Source organism: Vitis riparia, chromosome 15 (assembly GCF_004353265.1).
Source record: "Vitis riparia cultivar Riparia Gloire de Montpellier isolate 1030 chromosome 15, EGFV_Vit.rip_1.0, whole genome shotgun sequence".
Classification (NCBI taxonomy): domain Eukaryota; kingdom Viridiplantae; phylum Streptophyta; class Magnoliopsida; order Vitales; family Vitaceae; genus Vitis; species Vitis riparia.
In genome coordinates, this window is record NC_048445.1 from 20,880,031 (window position 1) to 20,899,265 (window position 19,235).

Consider the following 19,235-nt stretch of genomic DNA (forward strand, 5'->3'; position numbering starts at 1 on the left):
ATGCGCTCGGTGCGCTAGGGTTCTACCCCCTGAGTGGTTCCTGCAAACGCCTTCGTGCAGTTCGGATAGAACATATTGGATATCCGGTTGGATCAAGCACTTGAGGTACGGACCTCCGAAGGATCGCCTGTAGAGATCACCTCTGATTAGGGTAAAGCGGGATGCTTGTACCCGGACTTTGTGGGCGTGTTTGGGATTTTCAGGTAATGCCCCCGATTGTAAGTAAACTCTGATGTCGATAGCCTAGTCATTTTCCTTTGGGCTCACGTTGCAGACGTGTGATTCAGCAATGGCGGAAGTGATTTGAACATATATCGGTAGCATTGTTGACTCTTTTACGGGAAATGATGCAGCTATTCCTGCCAAAGCGTCGGCCTGCACATTATTCCCCCTTGGGATTTTCTCGATGATCCATTCTTCCAGCCGGTTGAGTGTCTTTTGTACTTTTAATGAGTATTTAGCCATGCACTCGTCCTTTGCCTCGTATTCTTTTAGTATTTGCCCCACGACGAGCTGAGAGTCGCTGTGGATTTTGAGTTTTGAGGCATTCAAAGTGATTGCAAGGTTCAATCCGGATAGGATGGCCTCATATTCAGCCTCATTGTTTGAGGCGGGAAAATTCAGACAGATGGATTGCTCCAATCGTTCTCCGGTTGGCGTTTTGAGAAGGAGTCCAACCCCTGATCCGGACGAGTGGGAGGCTCCATCAACATACAGAGACCACCAATTATCCGGAGTTGATTCTTTATCTGGGGTGCTTGCTTCGGGCAATTCTGTTATAAAATCTGCCATGACTTGCCCTTTCAGAGATAATCTGGGTTGATATCCTATTCCATATTCGCTCAACTCTATCGCCCATCGCAGCATCCTGCCTGTTATGTCGGGTTTATGAAGGATATTCCTGAGAGGTTGATTGGTGAGAACGGTTATGGTTATGGGGTGAGCTTGGAAATAGAGACGTAGTTTCTGAGCGGCTGTGCGCAGCACTAGAGCAGTCTGCTCCATCCTTGAATATCTTGTTTCCGCGTCGGCAAGCGCTTTGCTGATGAAATATACGAGTTTTTGCTCTCGAGGTGACAAGGAACGGAGCAGGACTGCACTCACAGCCCAATCGGTAACTGCTAGATACAGGCATAGTCTTTCCCTAGGTTGCGGACTGCTTAGAATGGGTGGTTAAGAAAGATACCGCTTGATTTCTTCAAATGCATTTTGGCAGTTTTGCGTCCATCCAGATTTATTAATATCTCTGAGTGCCAGGAAGAAGGGCTTCATCTTGTCTGTGAATCGAGCTATAAAGCGTTTGAGAGCGACGAGTTTGCCAGTGAGGCGTTGTAGCTGCTTCTTGTTTGTTGGTGCAAGCATGTTAGCAACTGTTTTCACTTGATCTGGATTGATTTCGATTCCTCTTTAGGTAACCATGAACCCTAGGAACTTTCCTGAGCTTACTTCGAACGTGCATTTGGCTGGGTTAAGCTTCATGCCATACTTTCTCAATAAATGAAAAACTTCCTGTAAGTGCTGGGTGTGTTCGTCTCGGGTTTTGCTTTTGACTACCACATCGTCAATGTACACCTCAATAATATTGCCAATCAGCGGCTTGAAGATCTTGGTCATCAATCTCTGATATGTAGCACCAACATTCTTGAGTCTGAAGGGCATGACTCTATAACAGTAGAGCCCATGAGGAGTTATGAAGGAAGTTTTTTCTTCATCATCCGGAGCCATGGGGTTTTGATGGTATCCGGAGAAAGCGTCCAGAAAGGATAGTCTTTCATGCCCAGAGGTTGCATCTACTATCTGATCTATTCGCGGTAGTGGAAAACTGTCTTTGGGGCACGCGTCATTGAGATTGGTGTAGTCTACGCACACCCGCCATTTTCCTCCCTTCTTTGGGACCACTACTACGTTCGCTAACCATTTTGGATACTCTACCTCCTTAATAAATCCGGCCTCCAATAATTTTTCCATTTCTTCCTGAATGACTTTCTGCCTGTCTGGATGGAATTGTCGGATTTTTTGTCGAACAGGCTTGGAGGTGGCTAATACGTTGAGCCTGTGAGAGGCTACACTCTGAAGTATTCCAGGCATGTCCGAGTGGGCCCAAGCAAAAATATCTCGATTTTGTTGGAGCACTTTTTGAAGTTCAAATTTCTCAGCTGGTGGCAGGAGGGTACTAATGTACGTGAAGTGTTCACCTTCCTTTGATATCCGGATGGCTTCCAGCGGATCTGCTACCGGGGGATCCTTGTCTTCCGGGTGCTGTAACTGCTATTGGTCAGAAGCAGTTGCTCCTTTGGAGGAGTGCTCGCAGTTGGTACTGGGTCCGGCTTCACGAGCGGTCTGATAACATTGTCGAACAGCAAGTTGGCTTCTGTAAAGATTAACTTGCCCATCTCGGGTAATGAAGCTGACCCTTTGATGATATGTGGATGGAATGACTTTCATTCCATGTAACCACGTACGTCCCAAGATGGCATTGAAAGGAGATAAATCCTCAACCACAGAAAACAGAACGTTTAGGATGACTGGCCCAGCATAAATCGGCAGTATTACATCTCCGAGTGAGGTTGTGGAGGAACCATTAAATCCGGACAGGGTTCTTCTGGGATTTTCTAAGCTGGAGGGTTCGAAGCCCATTCGTTTAATGACTGCCACCTGCAACAAGTCTGCAGAGCTGCCTGGGTCGATCAAGATTCTTTTCACGTCATAGTCTCCTACCCCTAATGTTAGGACGAGAGCATCTCGGTGCGGCTGCAACACTCGGGTTGGATCTATAGCGGGGAAGACAATGGTTCCATCTATGGGATGGGTACTCCCAGCGACTAATCCCGGTCGGATGGAGCTCACGTGTTCCCGAACCGTGGTTGCTTGCAGTAGTCTTTGCCTTTTCCTTTTGGAATTGTACTCGTCATCCAAGGGTCCTCCGTATATGTAGTTGATCATTGTCCTAACAGGAGCTGCTGGGGCGCGTGGGCCTCGGTTACGGGGATATTATTCACCTTGAGGAGCTGGTCGAATATATTGTTTCAAGTGACCTGCCTTCAGGAGATCCTCCACCATGTAACGGAGGCTTATGCATGCTTCAGTCGTGTGCCCGTGATCTTTGTGGTATTCACATCTTTTGTTGCGGTCCCTTTCTGAGGGGTTAGATCGTATTGGCACTGGCCATCTGAATCCGGGAAGATTGCGGATTATAGGAAGCAGTTTTTCGTATGACTTGGTGAGAGGTGTTTGAACGAGTGGTGGGCGCCGCTCGTCTTGCCTCCGGTTGGATGTCCCAGGATGGCTGGGTGTTTTGAAGCTTCTGGTGGCTTCGTTTTTAGTGGCTTGTACCAGGACCGGCTGTGCAGCGGCACAAATGTCGTCCTCTAACATGGAGTATTTATTTGCACGCCGGAATAACTCGTCCATGGTTGTGGGAGGTTTTTTAGCGAGGGACTCGAAGAAGGGGGTCCCTGGGCATATGCTCCGCTTAAAAATTTGGAGGATTGCATCCATGCTGTACGATTCTACTTGTAGAACAGCTTGTCCGAAGCGCTTAACGAACTCTCTCAAAGTTTCATTTTCTTGCATTTTGAGGTTCTGCAGGGTGCTGATATTCTGCTTATGTTTGGCTGAGCATAAGTATTGCCCCACGAAGACCTCGGACAAATCCCGAAAATTGTCAATCGAGTTTACGGGCAGTTGGTGGAACCATGAAAGAGCCTGGCCTTTCAGACTGGCTGGGAAAACCTTGCACAATAGCATATCATTCCCCATGTCAAGGGTCATGAGCTGCCGGTAATGCATTATATGATCAAAGGGATCGCTGGGCCCATCATATGCGAAGAATTTCGGGACGATGAACTCTCGCGGGGGTTCATATTTAACGATTCGAGAGCTGAAAGGTGTGGAGAGCATGTCATCTAGGCGCTTGCTAATAGAGCCCAGAGGGGCTGTACGCGAGGGAAGTTTGCCACCCTGCACCACTAGGGGGTGGGCAGCACGTCTTCATAGAATAGGTGAGCTCGAGGGCTCGGAGTATGCATCCAGTGGTATGGTGACGTGAGGCCTGTTTTTGTAGGGTGTTTGGGGTCCCAAACGCGCGTACATGGAGTCAGATAATTGGGGCCTCCTCTTACGTCGTGATTTGGATGAGACTGGGGTAGAGCCTGAACTTTCATCTCGTCGGACATGGTGAGCATGCACTGGGGTCTGACTAGGCCTTGCTTCCTGCAGCCCGAGGGTTGGGCTCGCTTCTCGGGGGAGTGGAACTCCCTGGTTATGACAGGGGTCCTGCCCCCGTTGATAGTGCTGAGGTTGGGGAGAGCTTCTGATCCTCAAGACACTGTTTTCTTCCCTGGGTTTCCTTGTTTCTTGGAGCAGAATTTGCATCTACCGTTCATTATCTCGCTGTTGTCTTTCCATGGCGTCCGCCACTCGGAGTGACTTTCGACACCTTTGGCTGAAGCACGACTCCTTAAGGGTGAACCATCTTTACAGTTGGAAGGTATAGGATTTATTAAGTAGAGAAGACGGTTCCCACAGACGGCGCCAGTGTTTGGCGAAATTTCCCTGCTACAGTGATTGTCATCAACAATGAAATCTCGGTCAACGCATAGTATCAGTCCTTCCTCCTTCCTGCAAAAAGGCGTCCGGATGGGACCGACGCACCCTCCGATGGTTCTGTTAGCCATGACAAGATATCAAGCTCTCAGGTTGGTTTCAGGGAGAAAAGCCTTACCTTCCTCTTTGTGTGAAGCCTCTTTTATATAGTGTCAGAAAGCATGGCACCGCTTGGCTAGTGGGTCCCATTGTCATGATTGTGGCCCATAGGCAAAGCAATCATGACATTTCTGGTGTCAGAAGGCGGTTGTCAGGAAGGTATTTAGGCGGTGGACGTCGCCGCACTTTATGACTTTTTAAATATCGGGAGTGTGTCAGGAAAACAGAGAAGATTTGGGAATGTCTTGTCGAATGTATCTTGCATTAATGATGAGTGACAGTTCAGTGGGCTTGGTCGTCAGTGTTGTCAGAGTTATCTTCTTGATATGCGGGCGGAAGTGGATCCGGTGATTCTGCGAATATCCAACGAGCTATGCTGTCCGGGTATGCTGTCACAAGAGTAGTCGGACATGTCTATCAGGGGAAGTCGAATTGTCTTCCTTCTCCATCCGGTGGGAGATGCCGGATGTGATATACCTGGAGAAGGCGGAACGTTGTCTAGATCTAGGGAAGTTGAATCGCCTTCCCTTTCCCATCTGGTGGAAGGTGCCGGATGAGATATATTTGGAGAAGGTGGAACGTCACCTAGATCTGGATATGAGATGCCCGGCTAAGGTGGAATGTCAGCCGGATATAATGGCGGCTGCGAGACATCTCGGGTGGAACGAGCGATGATTCCCCCGTCCGGATGGAACTAGCTGTGCTACGTGTCACAGGGGGATCGTCCGCGTGGCCAAAGGAGAGAGAGACACGTGGCACTTTTTAGTGGGGATCCCACAGGTGAGAGATGGAGGTTCTGCTAGCTGTGACTCAGTGGCTTCAATTCTAGAAGAAGCATCAATTGGATCCTCTGGTGGAAGTTCAGTTTCCTCATGCTGCACCGGAACAAACCTAGAATCTTTTATGAGCTTAGAGGAGGCTTATTAGCTAAGCCCAGTTTCCGTCTTGGAATTACCATTCAAAGGAGAGATTTCATCTGACTCTGAAGGCTTTGAGAGTGTCAGTGCTGGCAACCATGGTTTACAAATGCAGCTTCAGCTTCTCAAATCGGAGTCCCCAAAGGCATACTCTGAAGGGCCTGGAATTATCATCTTTGGGCTGCATATCATCTCCTGTCTTCTCATCTCTGATTTTGAAAAATAATTGCTCCAAATCACATTTTGTAAATATTTTCTCAAATTCCAGTTTCCAAACAATCCCATTTTTCCCTCATCCAATCTTAGAGTTTGTAGGTCTTAAAAACCCCACTTTTCAATAAATATTTGCCGCCATTTTTCTTTCTTGGTGGTCTTATTTTTACATTTTTTGTGTTTTTTTTTTTTTTAATGTTTTGAAATAAGCAAGAAATCAAATCCCATAATTCCAAATAATGGAGTTATTGGGATTGATTCATGCAAAATAAATTGGGCTATGGTGAGGGTCTGACATCAAATAAATTTCCTTTAAAATAAAAATGGTTTGAATGAAATGTCATGCATGCTATTGGTGGTTCTTCATCTTGTTTGGTGATATGAGTGATATATTTCTCTTGATAGCGCATAGTGGCTCTTTGCCCAAGTACGTACCCACTTTCGCTTTGGTCATTGTCTATGTATGTTCTGATTCTCACATGTGCATGATCATTCAGGGTATTCGTTAATTTACTCATCAAGTGTCATGTCAGCTTCATTGTATTAGTAGAGACCCGACTTTAGGAACTTAGAGGGGTGCTATGGTCTTTATTGTACCTTCCCGATAAGTAACCTAACCTCGAACCCGATCCGGTTTTTCACAGAACACCTTTTCCAAAATAAGGAGTCACACTTAGGGTTTTCTTTCTTATTTTGTTTACCCTTTAAAAATAAAACAAAAATAAGTGGTGACTCAAAGTCATTTTCTAATAAATAAAATCAATTTTTCAAATAAAATCGAGCTCGCCATCTAGTGGAAATGCATGAGCCGAAATGCGAGGTCCACAGATACATAAAATTTATTAATAACATTGGAAAGTCAAAGAGTAAAATTCACTTTGAATGACTAGAATAATTTATTCTTTGCATATGACTATAATTTTGTAAATTTTTTTACTAGGCAAATAAACTCCAAATTAAACAAGACATAATGCATTGGATCATTAACAAGTCTAATAATTTTTAAAAATAATTGGTAACCCAAATAATGATCCAATTAATCCTAAAAATTTATGGACAAAAATTGGTATAGAATGACTATTGTTTCTCTTCTACATAGAACAATCTTTTTTCAATTTTTTTTTTCATTGGACAAATAAACTCCAAATTGAGTAACACTTTATGCTTTGGATTCATTAATAAGTTTAGTAATTTTTAAATTTAAAAATTAAATAGTGAACTAATTAATAATAAAAAATTTATGGATAAAAATTGATCCACAATGACTCTATTATTATTATTATTTTTACACATAATTATATTTTTATAAATTTTCTCATAGAAATGAATTTTGAATCAAGTGACACTTTTTTATTGAATTTATTAATGAGTTTAATAATTTTTAAAAATAATTTTGTGGACCCCGTATTTCGGCTAATGCATTTTCCACTCGATGGCAAGCTCGATTTTTATTTGAAAATGATTTTATTTATTAAAAAAAAAATGACTTGAAGTCGTCACTTATTTTTGTTATATTTTTAAAAGGGTAAACAAAATAAGAAAGAAAACTCTAAGCGTGACTCCTTATTTTGGAAAAGGTGATCTGTGAAAAATCGGATCGGGTTCGGGGGTCAGGTTACTTATCGGGAAAGTACGGTAAAGACCATAACATCCCTCTAAGTCCCTAAAGTCGGGTCTTTACTAATAAAATGAAGCTGATGTGACAATCAATAGGAAAATCAATAGATACTCAAATCAATCATGCACATATGGGAATCAAAACATGCATAGAGAATGACCAGAATGGGAGTGGATGCGTACCTGGGCCACGAACGAGCAATGTACTATCATAAAATTGGGGTCAGTGTATAATAAAGAGCACAAAACATATCACATGCATCACCAAATAGAAATTAAAACTGTTCAAGTGAAAACTGGATTTTTGAAATTTATTTGAAAATTGGAGTTTTAGAGATTATTTGGAAATTGGAGTTTTAGAGATTATTTAAAAATTGGATTTTTAGAAATTAAATGTAAGAATGAGAATTTAGAAATTAAATTTGAAAGAAATTGAAATTTTGCAAATTATTTGAGAGTTTGGGATTTAAAAAAATTAAATTACGAAAATTGGGACTTTGGAAATTAAATTTTGAAAGAAATTAGAATTGAAAATTATTTGAGAAGCAAAAACTATGAAAATTGAATTATAAAAATTGGAAATCTTGGAAATCATTCGAATGCAGAATTTTTAGAAATAAATGAATAAAATGATAATAATAATGATAATAATAAATAAGTAACGGAATAAATGAGAGAATTGGAATATTGGAAATCGAAAATTAAGTTCGGAAATTGAAAAATTGGAATTTTAGAGAACTAAATTTGGAAATTGGAATTTTGAAGAATTATTTAAAGACGGAATCTTAAATAAATGAATAAGTGAATAAATAAATGAATGGAAGAATAATAATGATTGGATAAATAATTGCGGAAGTTAGGATTTCGGAAATTGAACTTAGGGATTGAAAATTTAAAGAATTATTTAGGGATGAAATTTTAAATAAATGAACAAGTGAATAACGAAAACAATAATGATTGGATAAATAATTACGAATATGTGAATTTTGGAAATTGGAAATTGGATTTAGAGATTGGAAATTTGAAGAATTATTTAGAGAGTGGATTTTAAATAAATGGATAAATGAATAAGCAAATGAATGGAATAACGAAAATAAAGAAGATTGGATAAATAAGTGCGAAAAGTAGAATTTTAGAAATTGGAAATTGAATTTAGAGATTGGAAATTCGAAGGGTTATTTAGAGATGGAATTTTAAATAAATGAATAACTGAATAAATAAGTGAATGAAAAAATTATATAACGAAAATAATCGTTAAACAAATGAATGTGAATAGTGGAATTTTTGAGACTGGAAATTAGATTTGGAAGTCAGATTTTTGAAGAATTGTTTAAAGACAGAATTTTTTAAAAAAGAAAAAAAATAAATAAATGAATAGAATAATAATAATAATAACGAAAATAATACTTAAACGAATCAACGTGAATAGTAAAATTTTGAGATTGAAAATTAAATTTGGAAAACTGAATTTTGAAAAATGATTTTAATGATTGTAATTTTTGGAAATAAAAAAAATAAATAAATGAAATAATGATAATAATAATGAAAATAATATTTAAAACGAATGAATGTGAATAGTGAAATTTTTAGATTGAAAATTAGATTTGGAAGTCAGATTTTTGAAGAATTGAACTTTAATTATTGGAATTTTTAAAAGAAATAAATAAATAAATATAAAATAATAATAAAAAATAATATTTAAACAATAACGTGAATAGTGAAATTTTAGATTGAAAATTAAATTTGGAAGTCAGATTTTGAAGAAAAATAATACTTAAACGAATGAACGTGAATAATGAAATTTTGATATTGAAAATTAAATTTGGAAAATGGAATTTTGAAAAATTGAACTTTAATTATTGGAATTTTTAAAGGAAATAAACAAATAAATAAATGAAATAATGATAATAATAACGAAAATAATATTTAAACGAATGAACGTGAATAGTAGAATTTTTGAGATTGGAAATTAAATTCGAAAATCGGAATTTTAAGAATTGCTTAAAGATAGAATTTTAAAAGTAAATAAATAAAATAATAATAATAACAAAAAGAATAATAATTAAATAAATAAATATGGAAATGAGAATTCTTGAACACTATTCTAAAATGAAAGCTTAAAAATTATTTGAGAAGTGGAATCATGAAATGAATTTTGGAAAACTGGAGTTAGGAAAATTGTTAAAATAATAAGAAAATAAGTAAAAAGTCAAAAGCTTACCGGGGCCATGTGCCGAAGTGACCACACTTAGAAGTGGCCAAGGTGGGAAAAAGGTTTTCAAATGATGTTTGAGCATCCTGGTAACCCAAAGAAAAATAAAACAAAGTCTTGCAACGTGCACATCATGAATTTACATCTGTGGCCCCACAATCAACCACAAGATATTTCCAATCGTAATGCCTTAGATGCTTTCTAGCATGGCTGCAACTGATCTCTTGGCTTTCCTATTATTATATTCCTCTTTTCTTTTTGAACCACGACCCCTCTTTTTTACTTCAACAATTTCACTCTCTTTCTCCTCCACACGATTAAAGGTGATGGAATCCATTTTTCTTTTCAGCAAAAACTCTTAGTACAGTTGCTAGTCTCGGGTAGTAAAATGCGGATCAAAACTTTCTGCAACTAGTTCCATGGCAGTAGATAGGTGTGAAGGATGAAATTGCTAAGAAAAACAGAGTGAAAACGACAAAATCCAAGAAATATTTAGACAAAACCCCGTTTCATGAATGATGGATGAGCTCGAAACTGGTGGGACAGTTCGAATGGTTTCAACATACAGATAGGTGGCAACATCATCATGTAACTCATGCGGGAAGAAACAGAGATCAGGCGAGCAGAAATGAAAAACCAGCTTAACGTCTTAGACGGCTAAAAATAAGCATCCCAAACATTAGAAATGAATAAATGTGAGTGTAAGGGTGAAGAACCCAAGGTGGGAGATAATCTAACCTGAATGACTCCTGTTGAGCAAAGTTGCTTGGTCTGAAGCGAGCTTCCAACCCCCTCCTCTGCTACTCCTCTCTAGTTCCCTTTTTTCTCCGCCAATATCTCCCAAAAACCCCTGTTTTTGTCTTCCCCCGCAAGCCACACTACCCGCTCCACTGTGCATCGCTCAGGGAAGATGTCATCCTCAACCATCACCATGGCCAGCCATGCCCTTCGCCACACATCCATGCAACTGGTTTCTCTCCAGAAAGAGGTCCCCCCCATTTAAAAAAAAAAACGAAAAATTCCACTCTCCCCCGGGTGGTGTCTCCAAACAAAAGAAAGCCCCCCCTGTTTTTAAAAGGGGTCTACAAATTTAGAACTCCAAAAATGAATCTAATCACTAAAAAAAAGAAAAAAAAAGACCAAAACCAATACATTATGATCACAACTTTATGGTTTCTCCTAAGAATACAACTATATTTTTTGAATTTTCTAATTAAGTAAATAGATTTTAAATTAAGTAATACACTAATATGATAATTTATTTATTTATTTTATTTTTTATGAATCTTCTCATTTTTAAAAATAATTTAGACTTTAAAAACCTTGTCCAATTAATTATAAATTAAATCAAAGTATTCCAAAATATTGTGTTTATAATTAAGTATTAAATGTATATATATAATAAAGAACTTGACTCATTTATATGCTAAAAAAAACAAAAATTTGTTTTTAAAAACAACTTATCTAAATAAGCTTTTTGTTTTTAAAAAATATTTATAAAAACAAGTTGTCAAAACAAAAATACTAAAAAACTATTTTTCGTTCTTTGACTTAAAAGATGTTTTTTAAAACTAGCATAAGAAAACATGCTCAAAACCCTTAAGTTTTCAAGCAGATTTTTTTTCTTCAAAATAATAAAGAATGATTTTCAAAATTTTTTCTAAAAACAATTCTTAAAAACTATTTTTAAAAAACCATTTTATAATATTTTGTAGAACGTTTGGACTTTGAACCATAATTTAGTCTTACTTCTTCAAACCAAGCCTTTCATTTTGTCAAATTTTTTGAAAAATTGTTGAAGCACATTTACTAAGAACATAATTTAAAATCTTTGAAGCACATTTACTCAGAAGAAGAACATAATTCTAAATCAAGATGATTTTTGTATTTATTTTACTTAGCTAAGATAAATGCTTGTTTACCTCGTGTGTTTCGTTTTTATTTTCTATCTCATATTTTTTTTCTTAATGACTTTTCCAATGTTTTAAAAATTAGATTAGTCATTGAACAAAAAAATTTACCGATTCATAATTCTACGATCGAACTGATGTTATAAATATATAGTTTATATTTTATTAAACTTAAAAACAATTTAAAAAAATTAAAATATATGTAATAAAAATTTTAAATAATATTTTATTTGTATATTTGACATGTAAAATTAAATGATAAAGACAAATATCAATATATAAATACATTAAATTTTATTAAATAAAATATATATAATCTTTAAATATAAAGATATATTTAAGATGAAAAAATTAAAATATTTAATTTTATTTACATATCTATATATTTTATTATTAATTTTTTTTTAAAATATTATATTAATTGATTTATAATATTTTCATACTTATCATTAATATCTATTTGTAGACCCTTCTTTTTCAACTAAGTGTAATGGTTTGTTGTTCTTATTTTATTATTACTATTTTTATAATTTGAAACAAAGGGCATTGCATGACCACCGAGGAAAGTGAAAATTTTCCATTTTTTAAGTAGGGGACCTCTTTATGGAGGACGGGTGGCAAGGAGCATGGCTGGCCATGGTGATGGTGGTGGTTGAAGATGACATGCTCGCTGATCGGTGAATAGGAGGGCGGGTAGTAGCTTGCGGGGGAAGACAAAAACAGGGGTTTGGAGAGATATTTTAGGGGGTGTGGGAGGAAGTAAGCTGGAAACAGGGGAAGCAGAGAGGAGAGCAAGCTGAAAAGAATCCGAAGATCCATTCATCCTTATTCTCTTGGTCCAAGTATGATTCTAGTCTGTTTTGTTTCCCCCGTTTTGAACTGTTCTTCTTTGTTTCTAGTCATTTGTGGATTCTTTTGACATTTGAAGACCACTTGTGTGTTTTGTTTTCTGTTTTGGAATGTTCTGAGCGTAGATTCATCATTGCCTTTGATTTTTAGAGATCATGCCCTTGTTTTCTTTTGGTTCCACCTAAACCCCTCCCATTGACATCTGTGGAACGGGGCGAGACTTAACAGCTTTCTTTTTATATATATATATGCATGCTCTGTTTTCTTCTCATATTTTTCTGTCAAGTTTTTTTTTGAAATGTTGAGTGCCGCACTTCATATTGGTCATTTGGGTCGAGGTGCTTATGGGAAAACTCAAGTCTGTTCCATAGATGCAGCTGTATGAGAAGTTAAGAAGTGGACCCTTATGAAAGCAATAAGCCACAACCTGGTGTTGTCTGATATATGGAATAAAGGCCTTTTTTTTTCTTCCTCTCTGAAAACCATTCAAACACCCTAGTGATCAACTCAAAAGCAATGCCCAGCTGAGAGAGTTGGTTGATTTGTTTTGGGAAAAATGGAAATGAAAGTTCTTCATCAGCTCTACGGCCTGTACTCAGCCTCCAGCATGATCAAGAGGGAAGATCATGGCCGAGAAGGTCTAAAAAAAATAATAATAACAGAAGAAAGGCAGCATGAAGACTCCAAACCTTTCAACTCCTGGAATCTGCCAAAGTTTACGTCGCTTACATTGATCGAAGAACTCAACTACTTGATTGTGATTGGAGAAAGAATGCAGTAAGTCTCTTGGGGGAAGGCTGAGGTTTTTAGAGCTATTCTCGGTGGAGAAACAGTTGTTTAGCTCTCATAGTCGTAACCCCAACTTGTAGCTGGCCATTGATTCATTATTGCCTCTAAAAGTTCTTTTTGAGAGATATTTCTTGAACAAAGCAGCTGCTCAGCAGTTAGTGATGTTTTGTTTCTACATCCTTACCGAGGCCCGCTTTGTTGGAGTCTCCTTGTTCTGGCCCTAGTTGGACTACCTTGCAGACACTGCAGACAGCCTTACCTCCTCATTTTGATTGTATTGGAGAGAGGCACTGTGGGATCCTCGCTAAAAAGTGCCACGTGGCTCCCTCTCCCTTGGACACGCGGACAGTTCGCCTTAAGACACGAGGCATAGCTCATTCCACCCGGATAGAAATCATCACTCATTCCACCCAAGTATATCACATCCGAAACTCTTCTCCGCCGACAGTCCACCCGGATGTCTCATAGCCGCCATTATATCCGGCCGACATTCCATCTCATCCGAATATCTCATATCCGGGGTCTGGCCGACGTTCCACCTTCTCCGGATACTTCACATCCGGCGCATGCAAGATACATTCGACAAGACATTCCCAAGTCTTCTCAGGTCTCCTGACACACCCCAGATATTTAAAGTCATAAATTGCGGCGACGTCCACCGCCTAAATACCTTCCTGACAGCCCTCACCTGACATCAGAAATGTCATGATTGCTTTGCCGTCCTATGAGCTGCAATCATGACGATGGGACCCGCTAGCAAAGCGATGCCATACTTTCTGACACTGTATAAAAGAGGCTTCACACAAGGAGGGAGGTAAGGGCTGACTATCCCTGAAATAGCCTGATAGCTTGATCTCTTGAGCCATGGCTAACAAAACCATCAGAGGGTGTGCCCGGATATCCTGTTCGGACATCTTTTTGCAGGAGGAAGGAGAAATTACTACTATGCGTTGACCGAGATTCTGTTGCTGTTGTAGCATGGGAATTTCGCCACCAACAGGCACGGGATTAGCAAAAGTGCTATATTGAAAGTTGATTATAATAGAGATGTGTTGCAACCTTTGGTCAATGAAATTGTCACATCCATTTTCTCCGAGGAAGATCCCAATGAGGTCTTGAAGTTCTTTGATTCTTCACAGCCTTTGTTGATGGAAAATTTATTTTCAGAAGGTTTCCGTGTCAGCTTGGGGGATTTTTTCCATTCCCAAAATCCACAAAAATGTTGTTGGGCATATTCATCTAAACAAGCTGTTGTTGCAAGATTTGAACATAAGTATGCAAGAGGCTCTCCGAAAGTGTGAAGAGACCATTAATTCATTCCGGAAGAAAAAGAATGTTGATCTTTTCTTTAAGAAGATAATTCTATCTTTCAGGGAGTGTTGCTCTTTCCAGCATTCTTGTTAAAGCAAAAGGGTCAGACCTGCCATGCTTGTTGTTCTTTTGGCGAGGCAACTGTGATGATAATTTAGAGCAAATTTTACGTATACTCGCTCACAAAATTTGCCCAATTCTGCTGCAGACTATTATCAGAGGTGGCTCTCGTGTTTGTACGGTGAACATAATCTGGATCAGTCCAGATACCCCGACTTGGATAAGAAACCCTTGCAAAAGTCGGCAGGGTGAACTAGCCTTGGATACAGTTCTTGAAAAGGTAGCTGTTAAGCAAAGAGGTGATGCATGGAGGATCGTCCATGATGCCTGTCTTCCTATGCTCCATTTGATCGACACTAGGCGTTCCATACCATATGCAATAAAACAGGTGCAGGAACTACTAGGGATTTCTTGTGTTTTTGACCAAGCTGTTCAGCGCCTTTCAAAATCGGTGACCATGCTTGCAAAAAGGAGTGCTCAAAGAGCATCTCATTCTCTCGTCAAACAGTATGACATGAGCAGAAATTTAATCGGTTTCAATTCAGATGGTTATAAAGCATTACCTCATGCATTGAATCTTCAAGTATCATTCACGGAAGCCACCCTTTTTACACCAAGAAAATGTTTTGAGAAGGCTTCTGAAAAGTGTCATAAACCCAATTCAACCAAAGGTCCAGAGCTACACCCATCACGTGAAGTTTGATTGTCTGTAGCAGTAGCCTCCTTAACCAAGAGAGTCCCATGGGCTAAGAAGTGATAGAAGATACCTAGCTGATCAACAAGAAAGTAACTGTCCAGGATCAGCTGCAACAAACCGAGGTCAGCTGCAACAAACAGAAGCTGTAAAATACTCATCATCTTTTCCTAATAGACAATGAGAAATATTGGTTTTTCTAAAACCCAGTTTCTGAAACCCAGTTTCTAAAACTTTCAAGAAGGTGATGAGTCTGGATGTGGTGGACGGTGAGAAAAGAATGAAAATGCGTGGAAGGCGTGGTTTTTGCTGATGTGCATGACCTCAACTTCTCACTGGCTCACTGCCTTCATCCATATTCGGCATGAAGAGCTTGACCTATTTAGACAGTATCATGAATTCTTTCTTGGGCCCCATTTCTCTTAACAGTCATTCCGAACCTATTCAAAAGCGCTGCAGGGAATAGAAGAGGAAAACAATGCTGGAAATTCCGCTCAAATTAGGAGCCACCCAAATCTAACCATTTATCTGGACATCTCTCAGATCCAGTTCAAGAGATTCAGATGAAGCTAAGTTGTGGTTACGAAACCAGCAATTCCTGAACTGGTTGCAGTTAAAAATCAAATCCCAAAACCCCTCAAGGTTACTTACCCAGGATCATCCAGAATTTATGCACGACCTCGTGTAGCTCCTGTGACGATCAGAAATGGTGATGTATCATATATCAGAAAGCCCAGGTCAATGAGTCCGGATTTGTTCATATCAGCTTCACCACCAAAGCCGCCCTTCTCATCCCCGCTTGTTGCATGGCCATGCATGGCCCCACAATATTTTTCTTTTGCAAAAACCACCCAGCATACCCATATGTGCCTTGTCAACCAAATACACACCACCACCTACAACTCCATCTGCATGTCCGTTTCTCTCTCTAATATTTTCATACCCACCGAACCCATCTCACTACCCATCCAACTAATCATTTCTCATATCTTCCATACTCACTAACGTGTTCATCTCACATTCCTGAACCCGCTGTCTGCCACTCATATCACTAACCCTATGCCTGCATCCTCCTCTATCCTTCATGCTCACAACTCCACCTCATGTCTATTGAACCCATTCTTTCATCCATCCTTTATTCCACCAATCTCATACCCATATTTTCATGCCCACCGTACCCGTATCACCACCCTCCTATACCTAACTCATCCTATATACCCATCACCACCTTTTCTCTCTCTACACCACATCATATTTTCAAGTGTCCTTCAAACCCATTCCTTTCACCTTTGCATGGCCACTCCAACCTATTACCCTTCACACCCCTTAAATCTTTAACGCCCATACCCATTATCCACTATTCATTCCCTGCCCATGCATACCACCATATCCATTTCTCACTCACCTACACTACCCATTTCACCGTCCATACCCACTTTTCATCCTCATCATGCAAATATCACACTTATCATCCCCACCTCCCATCCGATTCACCTTCACTTCACCTCTATCATTTTCCACGTGCATGAAGTCTCCTAACTTTCATACCCATTCCACTAACCTCCAATTCCATATTCCACACCATACCCACCACACTAAATATAACCAATGTTCGGACCCATTTTGTTTTTTGATCCCACGTACGAAGCCACCCTCAATGGATCCCATGCAATCATCCATATATATCTTACCCTCTACCCGTCCTTGTTACCTTTTCTATTACCCTATCCGCATGGCATGCATGATATCTTTCAATAGAGAAGGGTGGGAAATATTGGCTTGATAGAATGAGTTTCTCAAGCTATTCATCATGGAGGCTTACATATTCTTTGGGACGTCCTCAGAACGTCGATATGCAAAGATACAATATGAGGGACGACTTCGGAAAATAATGCATGCTACTGACACGCACCACAGAAAGGCAGAAACCGTTCATCACTTCGATTGTTGCAGTGCTTCATCAGATGGCTACTATAGCAACCGACCCACCTTCATTGACAAAGCAATGGATAGTAGCTTCATCATAACATCTCATGGGAACCTTGTCCGCCGTCATCGGCGTATTCTAGGTCCGGGAAGCCATCACATTGGCTGCGCACAACTCGTCATATGGCGCTGCCAATCTTGCCTACGGCTCATTCCCTTGATTGTAGTGCCGTTCTCGTCCAAGACCGTGTGGCTCTATCACCTCTCACATTGCTCGGCGTTTGAAGACTGAGGGCCACTACATTATTGTTTCTGACTGGAAGCGAGAGTGATGATGATGCAAGCATTCCTGTTGGTTCATAATGCAAACCCTGCAAGAGGTGAATGAGCAAGCTAGTAATCAAGTCCCTGAAGGATAAAGACAATATAAGTGGCATGAAGCAACTGAAGAGTATGCTGATTTAGCTTAGGATGAACTGGAGCATATCAGATAGGCCACCTGCAACCTTGGGTCACCAACCAATACAACCAAGACAACTGGTTATCACGATGCTAGCATAGTGAAGTTTATAATGGATACCATCTCTAGCGCCCACATCTGGAATGATCATCCTCTCTTAATTGGGCCAGTTTGTTCGGTTAGACAACTCAGCGGCCCAGGTTTGATGGCTGATTATTTCATTCTCACAAATGAACTCATCCCATTTGGCCCAAGGAAGCAATTTCAACTTTCAAATGTTCCCTTCCAAAGCTTTTGACAGTGACCTTGAGCAGGTGGTTGGAATCAGCTTTTGGACATGGATCTACTCCATACTTCCCATATTTTCAGTGTACATGGGTTTCATAGCCATTACTGGCTACTTTGGATTCCTCTGCTGATTATTCTGATTGTGAGAACAAGGCTGGGAGCTGTGATAACCAGAATGTGTTTGGCAAGTTCTAATGAGAATGATGTGACACGAGGGACCTTTCTTATGAAGCCTCATGATGATTTATTCTGGATTGGAAGACCTAAGTGGCTTCTCCACCACATCCAATAAAACCCCTGCTTCTAGAACTCAAATTTCAGCACCACCTGGATTCAATGTTCCTAGTAGAACCTCACCCCCGAGGTTTCAAAATGAGGTTGAAAGGTTGGGGTACATGCACAGAGTTTGTCCTTCAAATCTCAGAGGCAAGGAGGCTGAACGGGACTCAACTGAAAGATTGACAGGGAACTTGAGGGACTATAGATCAAAACTGGAGAGTAAAGATGTAGTTACAAGGGACCTGCCCATGTGGGGATATCTGTTCAAATCCACAGCTCCAGAAGCAGCTTGTAAGAAGGATGCCCAAGTTTCGCAAGTATTTGCCCGAGCAAGAATTAGGTGACTGTACAATTATCTCAGATTGAAATAGAGAAGTTCCTAGCGCCGCTTATGGTGTCAGAAATGAGCAAACGATTGAAGGAAGGCGCATACACAGGGAAGGAATTCAATGCCATCTGCCCCTTCTTTGGTTATCGGGCTTTGGGATGTTTGTTGAAGGATGCAGCCCACATCAGAACCCTAATAATTCATCATCAGCTTTTACTAATCTGTCAGCAGCTGTTCTTAATTTGGATGGGGACAGGTTTGATTTTTCTTCATCGAAAATGCTGAAGTATGACCCTTCAGAGAGCAAACACAGCATCATTCCAGAATGAGACCATCTTTGCTGCATGGTTAGCATGGCCATCTTTAAGCCATGTGTCCTTATTTTTGGTTATTTATTCTTCATCTTTGATTTTAAACTAGTTTTTTAAACTCTAGTTTGCAAATATTTTTTTTTTTAAATTCCGAATTTTCAAATAATTTCATCTTTCTAATTTTTCATCCTTGGACATTATCCTTTTTTTAGGCTCCAAAATCCCATTTTCAATAAAATAGATTGCCATTTTCTCTTCGGCAATTTTTTTTTTTTCACATTTTTTTCGTTTTTTTAAATGTTTTAAAATAAGTGTGAATTTATTTTCATAATTCAAAATAATAGAATTTATGAAATTGATTTACTTA

At 39.4% G+C, this 19,235-nt stretch overlaps 2 protein-coding genes across 2 annotated transcripts; both read right to left on the reverse strand.

The window, feature by feature from the left end:
- Positions 1-2,268: 2,268 nt before the first annotated feature.
- Positions 2,269-2,943, reverse strand: LOC117932077. The gene has a single exon (XM_034853114.1). The coding sequence runs from the start codon at positions 2,941-2,943 to the stop codon at positions 2,269-2,271; it is 675 nt and encodes a 224-aa protein (XP_034709005.1).
- A 48-nt stretch (positions 2,944-2,991) lies between these two features.
- LOC117932078 lies at positions 2,992-3,900 on the reverse strand. Its single transcript, XM_034853115.1, has one exon. The coding sequence runs from the start codon at positions 3,898-3,900 to the stop codon at positions 2,992-2,994; it is 909 nt and encodes a 302-aa protein (XP_034709006.1).
- Between the last annotated feature and the right edge of the window lie 15,335 nt (positions 3,901-19,235).